Here is a 19,585-nt window from a genome sequence, read left to right on the forward strand (position 1 = left end):
CTGAGGGTGCTACTATGACTACTGAGGGTGCTACTATGACTACTGAGGGTGCTACTATGGCTACTGAGGGTGCTACTATGGCTACTGAGGGTGCTACTATGACTACTGAGGGTGCTACTATGACTACTGAGGGTGCTACTATGACTACTGAGGGTGCTACTATGGCTACTGAGGGTGCTACTATGGCTACTGAGGGTGCTACTATGGCTACTATGACTACTGAGGGTGCTACTATGGCTACTGAGGGTGCTACTATGACTACTGAGGGTGCTACTATGACTACTGAGGGTGCTACTATGGCTACTGAGGGTGCTACTATGGCTACTGAGGGTGCTACTATGACTACTGAGGGTGCTACTATGACTACTGAGGGTGCTACTATGACTACTGAGGGTGCTACTATGACTACTGAGGGTGCTACTATGGCTACTGAGGGTGCTACTATGGCTACTGAGGGTGCTACTATGACTACTGAGGGTGCTACTATGACTACTGAGGGTGCTACTATGACTACTGAGGGTGCTACTATGGCTACTGAGGGTGCTACTATGGCTACTGAGGGTGCTACTATGGCTACTGAGGGTGCTACTATGGCTACTGAGGGTGCTACTATGACTACACCAGATTCCTAATTCAGCAGAGTGAATTACCATGGGGAAATAAACAAAAGCTACACCTGCAGCTGTGTTTGTGTTGAGAGAACAACGTCAAAGGGTTAAAGGAGTGGCCTGTGTGGTGCTCTTCTGAAGCACGACTGACCTGTCCAGCCCGGCAGACAGTGGCACTGGCCCGTGGAGGCGTGGCAGCCCCGGGCCTGGAAGCAGTCGCATCTCTTCTCACAGCTCGGCCCGAAGTGTCCAGCCTGAGAACAACACCAGAGTGAGGACTTTACAAGAACTCTTTCGATATTTAACGTGTTCTCTTTCCTTTTTGTCTTTGCCACATTAGTTTGTCGTTCATCGTTTTCTTGTCAAAACCTGCGCAGTGTGAACAATTGAAGAAATCCGATCGCTCAAAACCGATAATCTGAGTACTCAAGAGATCAGATAACCAGCGGTGCATATGTAAACCAGAGTAAGTGTTTTTACAGTCACACTTAGTCATGCTAACTTTCTTGCCTGAATAATTACAGTACAGTTAAAAAGATCATTTCGATTTAAGATAAGATATTCCTTTATTGTCCACACATGGGGAAATTTAATTGTTGCAACGCAGTAGATACAGAGGAAAAGGACAGATAACTTATAGAAGAACTCTTATAAACAAAACTCTTATAAACAATCTATAGACAAAACCTCTCATTTCCTAATAAGGAATGGAGGGGGAAAATAAAGATAAAATAATAAATTAAAATAAAAACAGCTAGCGTAAGACAAGATAATACTAATAATACTAATAATAATGGTAAAATAAACACTCTATTTTCATCAGTTATATGCACATGAATGTGACATTATTGCATTGATTTAAAGGTGCACTATGTTGCTTTTCTTCTGTTCTTTCCCTTTGTCTTTTTGAATTGTCTTATCCGTGGCACATGTGTGTGCACTTACAGTAGCACTTATTACTGCGAGGGTCTGCAGCCCACTCGTCTCCATGGAGATGTTATTGCTTTGCCTGGAAAGTTATTTAGTCACAGACAGCTTGTTCTTAAGGGCCCGCCTGCAGAGCTTCACGTGTCACATGCTTTTGTCCCTCTGCTGATCCATCCATAAGGAAGGGCATCTGTGGCACTCACTGGCCCCTCCTTTGACCATTGGGACCTCCACGTGTGAGAACAGGTCATGGTCAAACCTCACACATCACGGCCTGAATGGTGTTAAGTGTAGGTGACTGAAACAGGGCGTGGTCTGTGTGGAGAGGGCGTGGTCTGTGTGGAGAAGGCGTGGTCTGTGTGGAGAGGGCGTGGTCTGTGTGGAGAAGGCGTGGTCTGTGTGGAGAGGGCGTGGTCTGTGTGGAGAGGGCGTGGTCTGTGTGGAGGGCGTGGTCTGTGTGGAGAGGGCGTGGTCTGTGTGGAGACGGCGTGGTCTGTGTGGAGAAGGCGTGGTCTGTGTGGAGAGAGCGTGGTCTGCGTGGAGAGGGCGTGGTCTGTGTGGAGAGGGCGTGGTCTGTGTGGAGAGGGCGTGGTCTGTGTGGAGAAGGCGTGGTCTGTGTGGAGAGGGCGTGGTCTGCGTGGAGAGGGCGTGGTCTGCATGGAGAGGGCGTGGTTTGCGTGGAGAGGGCGTGGTTTGCGTGGAGAGGGCGTGGTCTGTGTGGAGAGGGCGTGGTCTCTGCGTGGAGAGGGCGTGGTCTGCGTGGAGAGGGCGTGGTCTGCGTGGAGAGGGCGTGGTTTGTGTGGAGAGGGCGTGGTCTGCGTGGAGAGGGCGTGGTCTGCGTGGAGAGGGCGTGGTTTGTGTGGAGAGGGCGTGGTTTGCGTGGAGAGGGCGTGGTCTGTGTGGAGAGGGCGTGGTCTGTGTGGAGAGGGCGTGGTTTGTGTGGAGAGGGCGTGGTCTGTGTGGAGAGGGCGTGGTCTGTGTGGAGAGGGCGTGACGTGGGTTCGCGTGGGCGGATTCCAGCAGCAGGTGGATAGTATGTGTGGCGCCTCCTCTGGCCACCTAGAGTACGCTCTTGGTCAGCAAAATTCTGATCTGACCCCTGACCTGTAACCCAGGCAAAGCAGTGACATCTCCATGGAGACGAGCAGGTGGCGGACCCTCCAGAAGGCTGTTTGTGTAAAGTCCAGGTGTGTGGTCAGTGCAGTGAGACCCTTACAGAGCAGGGTTGGTCACACAGTGCCCCCTGCCAGCCCGACGAGCAGGTGCAGGAGCCGTCAGCAGCACTGCATTTGGCCCCATTAGCACAGGCACAGGTCCTGTTACAGCCAGGGCCCCAGGTTCCCTCTGAGCATGGGGCAGAGCACTCGGGACCTCTCCAGCCTGTACACACACAGACACACAGACACACACACACACATATGCACACACACATATGCACACACACACACACACACACACACACATATGCACACACGCACACACACACACACACATATACACACACACGCACACACACACACACACACATACACACACAGACACACACACACACACATATACACACACACACACACACACACAGACACACACACACAGACACACACAGTTGGACGTGCTCAGGAGTTTACTGTGAGGTAATGTATAATGTACATTTGTCATTCATCATGTCCTGAAGCAGCTAAAATACAAAATGAACTTCTCAAAAATCATCTCCACATGCATTTTACAACTTTAAATACTTCCAAGTAAATGTATATGACAGAGAAGGGCAGAGAGGAGCAGAGAGGGGGCAGAGAGGAGCAGAGAGGGGGCAGAGAGGAGCAGAGAGGGGGCAGAGAGGAGCAGAGAGGGGGCAGAGAGGAGCAGAGAGGGGGCAGAGAGGAGCAGAGAGGAGCAGAGAGGAGCAGAGAGGAGCAGAGAGGGGGCAGAGAGGAGCAGAGAGGGGGCAGAGAGGAGCAGAGAGGGGGCAGAGAGGAGCAGAGAGGGGGCAGAGAGGAGCAGAGAGGGGCAGAGAGGAGCAGAGAGGAGCAGAGAGGGGGCAGAGAGGAGCAGAGAGGGGCAGAGAGGAGCAGAGAGGGGGCAGAGAGGAGCAGAGAGGAGCAGAGAGGGGGCAGAGAGGAGCAGAGAGGGGCAGAGAGGAGCAGAGAGGAGCAGAGAGGGGGCAGAGAGGAGCAGAGAGGAGCAGAGAGGGGGCAGAGAGGAGCAGAGAGGGGGCAGAGAGGAGCAGAGAGGAGCAGAGAGGGGCAGAGAGGAGCAGAGAGGGGGCAGAGAGGGGGCAGAGAGGGGCAGAGAGGAGCAGAGAGGGGCAGAGAGGAGCAGAGAGGGGGCAGAGAGGGGCAGAGAGGAGCAGAGAGGGGGCAGAGAGGAGCAGAGAGGGGCAGAGAGGAGCAGAGAGGGGGCAGAGAGGAGCAGAGAGGAGCAGAGAGGGGCAGAGAGGAGCAGAGAGGGGGCAGAGAGGAGCAGAGAGGGGGCAGAGAGGAGCAGAGAGGAGCAGAGAGGGGGCAGAGAGGAGCAGAGAGGAGCAGAGAGGAGGCAGAGAGGAGCAGAGAGGGGCAGAGAGGGGGCAGAGAGGAGCAGAGAGGGGGCAGAGAGGAGCAGAGAGGAGCAGAGAGGGGCAGAGAGGAGCAGAGAGGGGGCAGAGAGGAGCAGAGAGGAGCAGAGAGGGGCAGAGAGGAGCAGAGAGGAGCAGAGAGGGGCAGAGAGGGGCAGAGAGGGGGCAGAGAGGGGGCAGAGAGGAGCAGAGAGGATCAGAGAGGGGGCAGAGAAGGGCAGAGAGGAGGCAGAGAGGGGGCAGAGAGGGGGCAGGGAGGGGCAGAGAGGGGGCAGAGAAGGGCAGAGAGGAGGCAGAGAGGGGGCAGAGAGGGGGCAGGGAGGGGCAGAGAGGGGGCAGGGAGGGGGCAGAGAGGGGCAGAGAGGGGGCAGAGAAGGGCAGAGAGGGGGCAGAGAGGGGGCAGAGAGGGGGCAGAGAAGGGCAGAGAGGGGGCAGAGAAGGGCAGAGAGGGGGCAGAGAGGGGCAGAGAGGAGGCAGAGTTAGTGCTGTACACACCGTCCTTGCAGTAGCAGGTTCCGTCCAGTGGGGAGCAGTCTACAGCGTGCAGACAGTCACACTCCAGAGAGCAGTTGTGTCCAAAGGTGCCGCTCTTACACACAGTTTCGCAGTGAGGCCCCTGGGAACACAGCAACAGGAGGTACTAGTACTGCCTGGTGTAAATACACATTTATTTTTGCTGCAACTCAATACCAATTTTGATACGACAAAGAAAATTAAAAAAGCTCCTTTTAGGTCAAAGTTTTCAACAATAGATTGACATTTTCGACACAAAATAATAATACTTTCTTTATTAAACATTGTGATGTTACATTAGTTCTGGGTCAAATGTTTTAGCTTCAATACTAGTTTTAGTATTGATTTTTTTTTTTTTTTGCTCAAACACGCCCCCTTCTCCTTCCTCAGTCTTTGTCCTGCTCTGAGTGATTGACAGCTGGGTTGAACCAATCAATTCAATTCAATTTAATTTCAATTAAATTCATGTTTGTTATGCCCAAAATCACTCTGAGAAGAAGAATAGAAGAGGACTGTGCATAATGGTGCCACTCACCGTGAAGCCGGGCCCGCAGACACACCTCCCCGTGGCCCCGTCACATGACCCGCTGTTCACGCACAGACACGGCTCCTGACAGGCGGGGCCGAAGAAGCCCACTGCACACGTCTCGTTACAGTGAAGCCCCGCCCAGCCCGGCTCACACGTGCACTCGCCCTTCATTGGGTGGCAGCTGCAGGAGGACAACACACACGAGAGGTCATGGGGTCAAAACACACACGAGAGGTCATGGGGTCAAAACACACACGAGAGGTCATGGGGTCAAAACACCTGCATTTTGACAGTTCAAAATCCAATTCTGCCACAACACTTCAGGTTCTCTTACTCCAGGAACCTATGATTACAGTGGCACTTCTTGCTGTAGTTTCAAAGCTCATTCTTTTGCTGCTACTTGAGTAATGTACTGCACAAAGTGTTCCTCTTCCACTGTGAGTGTCCAGATGAATCCCTTTGACACTTTGTACTGACGTTTGTACATTTTGTACATACATTTGGAAAATTGGTAGACGTACTTTGTACTTCTACTACTATTTGGAAGTAACTTAACACTCTATTCTGACAAGTCCCCTTTGGTGGAAAGTCACACGTCCTAAAGTAAAAGTACTGTACAATTGAAAGGTGTCAGTACTTAACTATGGTACTTGACTACGTTTTACTTTTACTTCACTACATTAGAGCGCTGGTATCTGTACTTTCTACTGTACTACATTTTCAACCACACTGAAGAGTAAAGTACTTTCTGTAGAGACGTGTGAAAAGACAACACGACTTTGGACTTTAAGTTTTGACAAAAATATCTAAACAAAACCAACTGGATAAATTAACTTATCTTATGTCTATTCTGTTGTTCCTTTGACCCAAAAATTAGCACAGTTTTGCATCAATATAAGACACTTTAAGAGTTTTCTAAATCTGTGTGAAATACTTTACCCTACTCTATTTTAGTGCAATAAAACCATTCAAATGCTTTTATTTTAGTATACAATTCAGCTAAAAAGGAACAAACTTGGGATTTAAATGACAAACTTGAGTCCTTCTTCCACCACTGCTCGTTCGCCCTCTCAGTTTGAATATAGGGATTCTATGATGTCCTTTGAGCCCAACCAATCAGAAATACTTCATAAACCAAACTGTGTTGACACAGTCCAGCCCAGCTCTGCCCCACACCGACCTCACAAAATGTACTAGTATGCATTATTTACTTTGCAAATGTATTTCCTCACGCGTGCGAGTGAAAGGGTTAAACGTGGAAGTGTTTGGTGCAGCCACAGACTCCCCCCTCCCCCCTGTCCCCTCACCCACAGAGACACTTTCCCACACTGAGTAAATGAGTGGAAAGTCTGAGTTAGCCCAAGTTCAGCCCGCACTTCACCCTGTGGCCTTCAGGGGGCGGCACTTCTCCATGTCCGGGGGGCCTGCTCACGTCTGCTAAACTCATCTGTGCACCGGGCCCCTGCACCGGGCCCCTGCACCAGGCCCCTGCACCGGGCCCCTGCACCGGGCCCCTGCACCGGGCCCCTGCACCGGGCCCCTGCACCGGGCCCCTGCACCGGGCTCCAGCAGAGAGTGTGGGGTGAAGCACAAAGAGAAACAGGCAGGACTCATCCAACCTGGAAAGTCTCTCAAGTCCAGAGGCAAGAGTCAAGTGTGATTTAAAGGGAGAAAGTGGCATTAACCTCTGAAAAGTGTCATGAGTGATCTACAGTGAGGGATCTCTGCTACAGTGTGTGATCTCTACTACAGTGAGGGATCTCTGCTACAGTGAGTGATCTCTGCTACAGTGTGTGATCTCTACTACAGTGTGTGATCTCTGCTACAGTGAGGGATCTCTGCTACAGTGAGTGATCTCTGCTACAGTGAGGGATCTCTGCTACAGTGAGGGATCTCTGCTACAGTGTGTGATCTCTGCTACAGTGAGGGATCTCTGCTACAGTGTGTGATCTCTGCTACAGTGAGGGATCTCTGCTACAGTGTGTGATCTCTACTACAGTGAGGGATCTCTGCTACAGTGAGTGATCTCTGCTACAGTGTGTGATCTCTACTACAGTGTGTGATCTCTGCTACAGTGAGGGATCTCTGCTACAGTGAGTGATCTCTGCTACAGTGAGGGATCTCTGCTACAGTGAGTGATCTCTGCTACAGTGAGGGATCTCTGTTACAGTGTGTGATCTCTGCTACAGTGAGTGATCTCTGCTACAGTGAGGGATCTCTACTACAGTGTGTGATCTCTGCTACAGTGAGTGATCTCTGTTACAGTGTGTGATCTCTGCTACAGTGTGTGATCTCTGTTACAGTGTGTGATCTCTGCTACAGTGAGTGATCTCTGCTACAGTGAGTGATCTCTGCTACAGTGAGGGATCTCTGCTACAGTGAGTGATCTCTGCTACAGTGTGTGATCTCTGCTACAGTGAGTGATCTCTGCTACAGTGTGTGATCTTTGCTAGTGTGTGATCTCTGCTACAGTGTGTGATCTCTACTACATTGTGTGATCTCTGCTACAGTGTGTGATCTCTGCTACAGTGAGTGATCTCTGCTATAGTGTGTGATCTTTGCTACAGTGTGTGATCTCTGCTACAGTGAGTGATCTCTGCTACAGTGTGTGATCTTTGCTACAGTGTGTGATCTCTGCTACAGTGTGTGATCTCTACTACAGTGTGTGATCTCTGCTACAGTGTGTGATCTCTGCTACAGTGAGGGATCTCTACTACAGTGTGTGATCTCTGCTACAGTGAGTGATCTCTGCTACAGTGAGTGATCTCTGCTACAGTGAGGGATCTCTACTACAGTGTGTGATCTCTGCTACAGTGAGTGATCTCTGTTACAGTGTGTGATCTCTGCTACAGTGTGTGATCTCTGTTACAGTGTGTGATCTCTGCTACAGTGAGTGATCTCTGCTACAGTGAGTGATCTCTGCTACAGTGAGGGATCTCTGCTACAGTGAGTGATCTCTGCTACAGTGTGTGATCTCTGCTACAGTGAGGGATCTCTACTACAGTGTGTGATCTCTGCTACAGTGAGTGATCTCTGCTACAGTGTGTGATCTTTGCTACAGTGTGTGATCTCTGCTACAGTGTGTGATCTCTACTACAGTGTGTGATCTCTGCTACAGTGTGTGATCTCTGCTACAGTGAGTGATCTCTGCTACAGTGTGTGATCTCTGCTACAGTGTGTGATCTCTACTACAGTGTGTGATCTCTGCTACAGTGAGTGATCTCTGCTACAGTGTGTGATCTTTGCTACAGTGTGTGATCTCTGCTACAGTGTGTGATCTCTACTACAGTGTGTGATCTCTGCTACAGTGTGTGATCTCTGCTACAGTGTGTGATCTCTGCTACAGTGTGTGATCTCTACTACAGTGTGTGATCTTTGCTACAGTGTGTGATCTCTGCTACAGTGTGTGATCTCTACTACAGTGTGTGATCTTTGCTACAGTGTGTGATCTCTGCTACAGTGAGGGATCTCTGCTACAATGTGTGATCTCTGCTAAAGTGTGTGATCTCTGCTACAGTGAGGGATCTCTGCTACAGTGAGTGATCTCTGCTACAGTGTGTGATCTCTGCTACAGTGAGGGATCTCTGCTACAGTGAGTGATCTCTGCTACAGTGTGTGATCTCTGCTACAGTGAGTGATCTCTGCTACAGTGTGTGATCTCTGCTACAGTGAGGGATATCTGCTACAGTGAGTGATCTCTGCTACAGTGTGTGATCTCTGCTACAGTGAGTGATCTCTGCTACAGTGAGTGATCTCTACTACAGTGTGTGATCTCTGCTACAGTGAGTGATCTCTGCTACAGTGAGGGATCTCTGCTACAGTGTGTGATCTCTACTACAGTGTGTGATCTTTGCTACAGTGAGTGATCTCTGCTACAGTGTGTGATCTCTGCTACAGTGAGGGATATCTGCTACAGTGAGTGATCTCTGCTACAGTGTGTGATCTCTACTACAGTGAGTGATCTCTGCTACAGTGTGTGATCTCTGCTACAGTGAGGGATATCTGCTACAGTGAGTGATCTCTGCTACAGTGTGTGATCTCTGCTACAGTGAGTGATCTCTGCTACAGTGAGTGATCTCTACTACAGTGTGTGATCTCTGCTACAGTGAGTGATCTCTGCTACAGTGAGTGATCTCTGCTACAGTGTGTGATCTCTGCTACAGTGAGGGATCTCTGCTACAGTGTGTGATCTCTGCTAAAGTGTGTGATCTCTGCTACAGTGAGGGATCTCTGCTACAGTGTGTGATCTCTGCTACAGTGAGGGATCTCTGCTACAGTGAGTGATCTCTGCTACAGTGAGGGATCTCTGCTACAGTGTGTGATCTCTGCTACAGTGAGGGATCTCTGCTACAGTGTGTGATCTCTGCTACAGTGAGGGATCTCTGCTACAGTGTGTGATCTCTGCTACAGTGAGGGATCTCTGCTACAGTGAGTGATCTCTACTACAGTGAGTGATCTCTGCTACAGTGTGTGATCTCTGCTACAGTGAGTGATCTCTGCTACAGTGTGTGATCTCTGCTACAGTGAGGGATCTCTGCTACAGTGTAGTCACATTTGTTTATTCACTAAACGTAATATGACTCAAAATGTTGAGCCCCCAATAGTTTAGTTTATTTGAGCCATGACTTTACCACAAATTATACTTTTTGCGTCGCTCAGATTACATTTTAAGGCTAGAAAACTGTATTGACATTTTTTGCAAATTTCTTGTTATTAAGAATAAAAAGTGGCTTTTAGTATTTATTTCAGGATCATAATATATATATATATATATATATATATATATATATATATATATATATATATATATGTAGGAGTCATGTAGGAGTCATGTAGGAGTCGTGTAGGAGTCATGTAGGAGTCATGTAGGTATAATGTAGGAGTAATGTAGGAGTCATGTAGGAGTCATGTAGGAGTCGTGTAGGAGTCATGTAGGAGTCATGTAGGAGTCGTGTAGGAGTCGTGTAGGAGTCGTGTAGGAGTCATGTAAGAGTCATGTAGGAGTCGTGTAGGAGTCGTGTAAGAGTCGTGTAGGAGTCATGTAGGAGTCGTGTAGGAGTCGTGTAGAAGTCATGTAGGAGTCGTGTAGGAGTCGTGTAGGAGTCGTGTAGGAGTAATGTAGGAGTCGTGTAGGAGTCATGTAAAAGTTGTGTAGGAGTCGTGTAGGAGTCATGTAGGAGTCGTGTAGGAGTCGTGTAAGAGTCATGTAAAAGTTGTGTAGGAGTCATGTAGGAGTCATGTAGGAGTCGTGTAGGAGTCATGTAGGAGTCATGTAGGAATAATGTAGGAGTCGTGTAGGAGTCATGTAGGAGTCGTGTAGGAGTCATGTAAGAGTCATGTAGGAGTCGTGTAGGAGTCGTGTAAGAGTCGTGTAGGAGTCATGTAGGAGTCATGTAGGAGTCGTGTAGAAGTCATGTAGGAGTAATGTAGGAATAATGTAGGAGTCATGTAAGAGTCGTGTAGGAGTCGTGTAAGAGTCGTGTAGGAGTCATGTAGGAGTCATGTAGGAGTCGTGTAGAAGTCATGTAGGAGTAATGTAGGAATAATGTAGGAGTCATGTAAGAGTCATGTAGGAGTCGTGTAAGAGTCGTGTAAAAGTTGTGTAGGAGTCGTGTAGGAGTCATGTAGGAGTCGTGTAGGAGTCGTGTAAGAGTCATGTAAAAGTTGTGTAGGAGTCGTGTAGGAGTCATGTAGGAGTCGTGTAGGAGTCATGTAGGAGTCGTGTAGGAGTCATGTAGGAATAATGTAGGAGTCGTGTAGGAGTCATGTAGGAGTCATGTAGGAGTCGTGTAGGAATAATGTAGGAGTGATGTAGGAGTCGTGTAGGAATAATGTAGGAGTGATGTAGGAGTCGTGTAGGAATAATGTAGGAGTAATGTAGGAGTCGTGTAGGGGTCATGTAGGAGTCGTGTAGGAGTCATGTAGGAGTCGTGTAGGAGTCGTGTAGGAGTCATGTAGGAGTCGTGTAGGAGTCATGTAGGAGTAACTTCTCCCCGTGTCAGAGACGAGCAGGTTTTATGACATTTACATTTAAAGTTTAAAATCAACTGGGATTTCTTTCCTCCGTTTCCTCTGGCTCTAAACACACAGGGGCCCGGCACAGGAGGGGCCCATGTGGAGAAGGCAGACACAGGGAGGCGGAGAGCGGGGACAGACATGCGTGTTAAGCTGCAATGATGTTTTATTACAATCTGACTCTTATTCATGAAGAAACAAGATGATGAGGAAATGACTAAAGACGCGCCTAAATGCAGCGCTGACCGATCAGCCAATCACATCGCTGCATTGGGTGTGATCCTGCTCCATAGAATCTACTTCACAACAACTTTTAATAGAGCAATATAGCATTTAAATTTGTTCTAAAACCATCATTAGCCTATTTCATATCAAATATAATGAATTGGTAAATTGTAAAAATAAATAGCTCTATTATAATACTCTTTATGCAAGTTACAATATAATAGTATTTAATATATTCAGTCACGCCGCACTCGGGGTGGTAAGCCACGATTGGCTTGCCCTGGGGCAGATTGGCAGAAGTGAGGCAGCCAATGTGCAACATCAGCTCCTGGGACCAGCCACATGCACACGCCATATTCATGGGCCTAATCAGACCTGCTGGTGTCTTTGTGCAGGACAGTCCCACCTGAGCGTGTTCTTGTCCTCGCACAGACAGGTCTTCTCGCAGTGCATGCCATAGGAGCCGTGCGCACACATCCGCTCCGAGCATTGTGGGCCCCTGAAGCCCGGCTCGCACAGACAGCCCCCGTCGATGTTGTAGCAGCGGGCCCCGTTTGCGCAGTCGCAGGCCCCTGAGCAGTCCTGGCCGAACGAGCCCACCGGACACTCCTCGCTGCACCTGTGGAGAACATGGAGAAGGTCAGCACTTAAAGATGTTACAGAGGCTGGGGTCAAATACTAGAGGTCAAAGACTAGAGGTCAAAGACTAGAGGTCAAAGACTAGAGGTCACCCCATGGTTTGTCCAAGAAGTGTGGCTACAAATGTTTAAGGCCACAGTCACAAAAACCTTTTGTTTTAGCCCTGGTAGCCCTGGGACCCCTGGAAGCCCTGGTAGCCCTGGTAGCCCTGGGACCCCTGGTAGCCCTGGTAGCCCTGGAAGCCCTGGTAGCCCTGGGACCCCTGTTAGCCCTGGTAGCCCTGTTAGCCCTGGGACCCCTGGTAGCCCTGGTAGCCCTGGGACCCCTGGAAGCCCTGTTAGCCCTGGAAGCCCTGTTAGCCCTGGGACCCCTGGTAGCCCTGGGACCCCTGGTAGCCCTGTTAGCCCTGGAAGCCCTGGTAGCCCTGGGACCCCTGGTAGCCCTGGGACCCCTGGTAGCCCTGGTAGCCCTGGTAGAGTGGACAGTTGCCTGGGTTGTCTGCTGCCAGATGCCTCGCCAACATTTTGCCTTCACCCGATCCATTTTTGGTGAACGCCATCCCAGATTGACACAGAACTCCTCACAGAGCTCCAAATCGGACAAAGGGATCTAAATTGCAAGAACTACATTCACGTGGATTTTTTATGATGATTTTGGCCAAACATAAAAGCAAAGAGTAAACAGTGGAGTGAAGTCTTCCCCAGAGGCTTCAGTCTGGCTCGTGCTCTGGTTTTATGGTGGTCTTGTGCAGGATGTCCAGGCGGGAGGTACACAGTAAAAAGAGCAGAAGCACAAGAACCTCATCCTGCAGTCGGCTGCTTTCTACTGGAATGTCAAACACCAAACAACAAAGCAATACTCAAGCAAAAGGTTTGAGGCTTCATTATGTGGCCAAAAATAAACCAATCCTCTCATTTACACTATTGTCATTTTGGAAAACTGCTCCTCACCCAACCATGAAGTGTTTTCTTAATAAATACAATATAAATTGTACCTGAATTATACTTTTTAATCATGAGGCCAGTCTTAGCAATTGATAACATAAGATGTTTAGTAATTCCAAGTTTGTGGCTGTGAGACGTGGCTAAAGCGAGAGGAAAGAGGAAACTACTTCCTCAGCTTTTTCTGCATTTAGTTCACTTTTTAACCTCTCTTTACGTAATGCATTGACTTTGCATAATGTTAGACGCATTATGCACTGGAAATATAATATTTGAGTGGCAGCTGATGCTAACTTTGCTAAGATGCTTTGCTAGCTTTGTTTTGTTAAACATGTGGGCTCAACATATAAGTTAGTATCAGTGGAAATAAGTGGTGTCAGTGTTTGGTGAGACATTATTAATTTGAACACCGGTCCTATTTGGTACATCCTTAATTAAACTTGTCTAACCATTAAAAATGTGTGCATCCTTGGTTCTGTGATTGTGGCTTAATGCAGTTATATCAGATTATTACTATTTCACAGAGTTTAAGCTTAGAAAGAGTAACAAAAGCAATCGATCAATCCAAGATGACGCTGCAGACGGATGCCCTGGCGTTTTGGTGGGAGCCCACCATAAGCTGAGCGCAGATGATGGTGGCCATCCTCCGCTCCTCCATCACCGTGTGATACGCTGGAGCCACAGCCAGGGACAAACAGAGACTACAGCGCATTGTGTGCTCTGCTGAGAAGGTGATCGGCTGCGGACTTCTATCTCTGCAGGTCGGATCAAAGCTGAACCTTCTCACCCTATTTGAGCCACTCCCCTCAGGCAAGAGGCCACTCCCCTCAGACAGGAGGCCACTCCCCTCAAGCAGGAGTTTACGGTCCATCCCTCTGCCGTTGGACTCATGAACACTTCTTAAAAACAATTATTCAAACCAATAACTGGTTGCACTGCTCACTTTTTGTGACCATCTATACATTTTGTGTATATACTCATAGTATATATAGTGGTGGTGCAAAATATAGGGGGGGCTATTTGACATGACCGTGTTTTTGTTTTTTTTAAATGTCCAAAATTTAATTTTTAACATTGACTGTATGGATACATATTTTAAATACACATTTACAACTGAATTAATGAAGTAAACACACTTTATTTCCACTTTTGGTAATGATAATACTATGACTTAGAGGCAGATACCATTTGTGAGAAAATACATTTGACATAAAATTACATTTTACACTTTAGAAAATATCAGATTGAAAAGAGCAAAACAAAAATCTCAGTGATACTGTCACTTATAATGCAGAGTAACAATTACTACATGAAGAGGAAATAAAAACACAAACAATTGTTGGTGTTTCATAAAACAGCTTCTAAGTGGCATTAGCTACCCTGAACTACATGTGTAACATTTGTATATTTAATCATCACAGACATTATTGCTATATGGAAAGTTGTTCATAAAGACATGTCATTCATAGCTTTCTTTCATGGGTTTTCTAAAAACCAAAACATATTTTTATGAATAAAGGTCAAGCGATACTTAATGCTTAGCGTTTGCCTTATCCAGGTAATAAACTAAACTGTAGTCAAGGTAACGGAGTTTGACATCACATTAGGATTGATATGAAATCAGCCGCTTTCACTTCTACATGAATATAGTTTTATATTCATAGCAGCCACAGTCGAGCAGCTCATTCTGAATCGTTTTGGACGTACTTTTGTAACAGACGTCTGTAGATGCAGTTTAAGAAGTAAAGACGGAAAACAAGGCGTGTGGCACTTCCACATACGGCGTAGCTCAATGGCGTAGCTCAATGGCGTAGCTCCATGGAGTAGCTCCATGGCGTAACTACTGCTTAAATGGGCTGAAGATAGCGCCCCTCTCAGACTATTTTTCTATGGCATTTTCCATAGTGACGTCGTCACTTTTGATTATGATTTGATTGGCTAATCAAATCACAATCAAGCGCCCTTTATGGACCAGCCGCCGCTGATTAGTCTATTTTTATTTTATTAGTCAATTCTTATTTTTATGAATGCCTTATTTGATATATTTAGCTATTATTATCATTATTATTACCATTATTATTATTATTATTATTATTATTATTGATAATAATTGTTCTATGTTAAACTTTAATGCCAAACCAAGTTCCTAGTTTGTGAATTTTGTTCAGTGACAATGGCAATAAGATTCTGTTTTTTACTGATAATCATCAAACAGCCATTTTACATCTTTAGTCAGACTTTAGCTCTGTTCCATGATCTAACATCTATCAACAGCTCAAATGTATATTTTTTATGGACTTTGGAATATCACCTTTTTTATGAGCGTCACGTTATCCCGTCGCAATACTGACCTAACCTAATACTGATGTGCAATTCTGTCATATGTGCAATTGCTGTTGGAATTCATGTGCAATCTATGTGCTGTCGTGACACATATTCATGTGCAATTACTGTCGTGATCACATGCAATGGTATTTATGTATTTATTTATTAATTTGTCTATGGGAGTTTTTATTTATTTATAGGAGATCTTCTACTGAAAGTGTTTTTCAGACTTCCTATAAGTGATCTGTTCTTCTGTATCTACCTCTGTATCTACCTGCGTTGCACCAATGAAATTTCCCCATGTGGGACAATAAAGGAATATCTTATCTTATCTTATCTCATCTTTATCAGGAAAAAAGGTTATTTTCCAACTTGAATTAATCTAAAAAAGGCTTGTTCCGAGGATGGTTACCATAGAAACTTCAGCACCAACGTATCTGGACATGCACAGGTTTTTTTTGCACGAGTTCCAAATGGGATAATGTCAGATCGCTTTGGGAGCGATCAGGGTGCACTTTGGATCTCTTAAATGGACAGGAACAGTTCACTTAAGACAGTGGAGACACTTACAGACCTGACCCACTCTAAAGTGAACCAGTGGAAACATGGCTCTAATTTGGTGTGTAATGTGTTTTTATGACCTCATTAGTTCATTTGAACAAATGAACACTGTTGCTTGTATGTGTACAATACTAAGGAGTGGTCCTTACCGGGGTCCCGTGAAGCCCTCAGTGCACTGGCACTGCCCTGTCTCCGGGTGGCACTGGCCCCTGTTGTGGCACACACACTCTGCTGAACAGTTGGGGCCGTATCGACCTGCAGAACAGCGCTCTGTGCAGACCGCGCCCTGCCAAAAGCACACAAGCCTCAGACCGGAGAACATTTACAACAACATTTACAGTCGCTGTGTGTCACTGAACCGGGGAGTCACACTCATTTTGGGCCGTGGCCGAATTTCGACCCTCGGGCAGAGTCACGGGGTAAACATAAGGTAAAAAATAACATCATAAAAAATATAGCTTTATATAGCCTGGTAATAGTTCTATGTGGACATTGTTGCATAAATCTTCAGCAGGTGCAAGACTGAGTCCATATTCATGCATCTGCAGCTCATCTTAGTGACAGTCACATTAGTGTGGACACAGTCACAACAGCGTCATGTTCATACTTTATTACACTCTGACCTGTGTTTTTCCCCTGTGTCTCCTGATCTGTCCTGGTTTGTACAGGTTTGTATGTTTTCCATGTATGTTTTTCATCTCAGAAGTTTGTTTTCTTGTTGTTAGCTCCACATTAGCTTTTTTAGCACAGCACTACCGTCCACAAAACCTACTCCTTTCATTCTCCACGTGTTTCCCAAAACCACACGTCTCTTTAAACCACTCAGACCTCTGCTCCAGTCTAGTTCAGTGTGCTTCTCCGCACTCAGCACACACGGCAGCACTGAGCGACTGTGGGACTCGTATTTCTAGCAATAAAAACGCTATATCTCTATCATAAATGAATAAATATAAATTTGTAATGTTTACTGGGCAGGATTAAAATGTCTGAGGGGCCGTTTGTGGCCTGCCGGGTGCATGTTCGACACCCCTGCTCGAAACATTCGGTGAACAAAACTCAAGTCAAAGACATTTAAAATACATTTTTAACCAAATAAAGGTTGAAATATGGTGAGTTCTGTACGACTTCTAGGTAGAAAATATTCACAAATAAAGTGTTTTATTGATGAAAATGACAAATGTTGTTTAATAATGCCACTGATAAAAGGTCTTTTCACATGTGTTTTGGATGTGTCCAGATTTGTCCAGATGACAATTATCAAACTAGAACTAAAATGATTTTGATAGTCAACTTTGATAATCTCTTGCATAGCCTGTAATAGTTTGTCATTTAAGTCTAGGGATGTCAAAATATACAATTTTAGTGTTGTGAGAAAAACATCAAATCAATTACTCACGATTATTGGCACCACAAATAAACAACAATATTCATTCATATTGTCTAATAGATACAACTACAACTCTTTTCTAAGATGTGACCAGTTTTATAAAATCCAACTTTCTTAATGATATATTTAAGTTGATGTGACATACACATTCAGATATAAGTTTACAGTGTACTATTGCAGTGAATAAAATACTTTCTGTGCTGTGGAGGATTTTGTTGCTGCAGTTTGAATGGCCACCAGCAGTACCCTATCCAGATCATTGAATGAGACACACTCACGGTCCAGCCAGGCGGACAGGCACACACGCCCTTCCCTTTGCAGATGCCTCCGTTCTGACAGGGGCAGCGGGCCGGGCAGCGACCCCCAGGGCACGGCTTGTCACAGCTGCAAAGAACCACACAGGTACAGGATTAACATTACAGGACACTTTCAGTTGCCTGACCAGCCGTTCCCAACACGTTTTGGCAAACTACTTATCAAAACTGTGTGTGGGTCTGGGGCTCGAGCGCTGCCTTTCAATTTCTAGGGCGGAGTTTAGAGCAGAGACAGAACCAATCACATAAACCCAGAAGTGACGCAAAAAACGCGACACGCTTAACCAGATATTACGTAGCCCGTGTCAACAAGGCGTGTTCCGCGTTATCCGTCCTGAACGCAGAAAATGTCTCCTGAATCGTGATGACGCCCTTCGTATAACCGCATCTAACGCACGTTCATCACGGCGAGTAGAGCGGACTTTCCTGATCAAACCGAAGCGAGAGCAGAAGTAAACACTGGGTCACGAGCCGGGTCCGCCATCTTGAATGTTTTGGAACGGGGGTGAAGAGCTACTTCCGTCTCTCAGTGTGACGTGTTAAAACCTCCGCCTGGGATTGGTAAATTGGTCGGTAGATGGAATACCAACGATCTCATTGGCTGTATGACGACTCCGAGTCCAGACTGAGATGCATTCAAACAGAATGTGGGCGGGGCTGGCGGGTCAGGCAACACTTTCAGTGGCTTGAAAAAGTGTTCATACCCCTGGAACTTTTGAAATTGTTGTCACGACCACAAAATTCTATTGGCAGTTTTTGTGAAAGCGCAACAGAAAGTGGCACACGAAGAAGTGGGAACATTTGACATGATAACTGCAGCGACAAGTGCAGCGTGCAAAAGGATTCACCACGTTTCCCTGAGTTTACCCTGTTGCTGTCAGAAGTTGCCTGATGATTGCTGAAAGGCTGAATGTTGACCTAATGATTGAACAGGGTGTGTGTAATTTAATCTCAGTACAAATGCAGCTGTTCTGTGAAGGCCACAGAGGTTTAAGAGAACGAGGAGCAAATGGCTTCTTGAAGTCCAAGGAAGACACCAGACCGGTCAGGGAGAACGTTGGGGAGAAGTTTAAAGCAGGATTAGGTTATGAAAAGATTTCAAAACCTTTTAATATCTCACAGAGCACAATCCATCATCCGGAAATGGACTGAATGGCACAACTCCAAACCTACCAAGACATTCCACCCAAACTTACATTTTAACAAGGAGAGCTGCCAGAAGCCATGTGAGGGACACAGCAAACATGTGGAATAAGGTGCTCTGGTCAAAACTGAACTCTTTGACTTAAAAGAAAAAAAGCTGTGTGGTGTAAAACTAACACAACACATGACTCTGAACACACCATCTTCACTGTCAAACATGGAGGTGCAGCATCAGGCAGTGGGACAGGGAAGCTGCTCAGATCTGATGAGGAGATGGATGGAGCCAAATACAGGGCAATCTTGGAAGAAAACCTGTTGGCATCTGTGAAAGACTTGAGACTGGGGCGGAGCTTCAGCTTCAGCAGGACAATGACATAAACATAAAGCCAGAGCTACAATTAAATGGTTCAAAACAAAATATTCATGTGTTTGGATGGCCCAAAGTCCAGACCTAAATCCAATGGAGAATCTCTGGAAAGACCTGAAAACTGCTTTGAACAAACGCTCTCCATCAAATCTGACTGAGCTTGAGCTGTTTGCAAAGGAGAATGGGCCGAAATGTCAGTGTGTCGTGAGCAAAGCCCAAAAGACATGTTGTCATTGCAGAGAAAGGAAGTTTCACTACTTTTGCACGCTGCACTTTTCTGTTTATTTTTTAAATCTGGAAATCATGTATAATTTTCCATCCACTCCACAACTGTGTGTCACTTTGTGTTGCTCTTTCACACAAAAATGCAAATACACTTTATGTAAGTTTGTGGTCGTAACGATGGTAACGATATGCATATGACAGGTTCTTTTCTTTTCTATTATGACTTAGTTTGGTGGAATATAAGCCAGGGTTTAGTTTTGTATCAGTCAAGGGGCAGTTTGTGAAGAACAATAGAAAAATAAAAGAGTCCATTTA

At 46.4% G+C, this 19,585-nt stretch overlaps 1 protein-coding gene across 1 annotated transcript in view; it reads right to left on the reverse strand.

Moving 5' to 3' along the window:
• pear1 (platelet endothelial aggregation receptor 1) overlaps window positions 1-19,585 on the reverse strand; it is a 39,527-nt gene that overhangs the window by 9,545 nt on the left and 10,397 nt on the right. Inside the window, exons 6-12 of the mRNA XM_072459976.1 lie at window positions 17,500-17,605; window positions 15,984-16,120; window positions 11,775-11,987; window positions 5,135-5,309; window positions 4,582-4,702; window positions 2,752-2,915; window positions 760-862 (exon numbers count right to left, since the gene is read on the reverse strand). Coding sequence (XP_072316077.1) covers window positions 760-862; window positions 2,752-2,915; window positions 4,582-4,702; window positions 5,135-5,309; window positions 11,775-11,987; window positions 15,984-16,120; window positions 17,500-17,605 — 1,019 coding nt within the window. The remainder of the gene's footprint in view (window positions 1-759; window positions 863-2,751; window positions 2,916-4,581; window positions 4,703-5,134; window positions 5,310-11,774; window positions 11,988-15,983; window positions 16,121-17,499; window positions 17,606-19,585) is intronic.

This window comes from Eucyclogobius newberryi, unplaced genomic scaffold (genome assembly GCF_026437365.1).
Source record: "Eucyclogobius newberryi isolate DKJ021-1_F unplaced genomic scaffold, fEucNew1.0.hap1 SCAF_3, whole genome shotgun sequence".
Taxonomy (NCBI): Eukaryota; Metazoa; Chordata; class Actinopteri; order Gobiiformes; family Gobiidae; genus Eucyclogobius; species Eucyclogobius newberryi.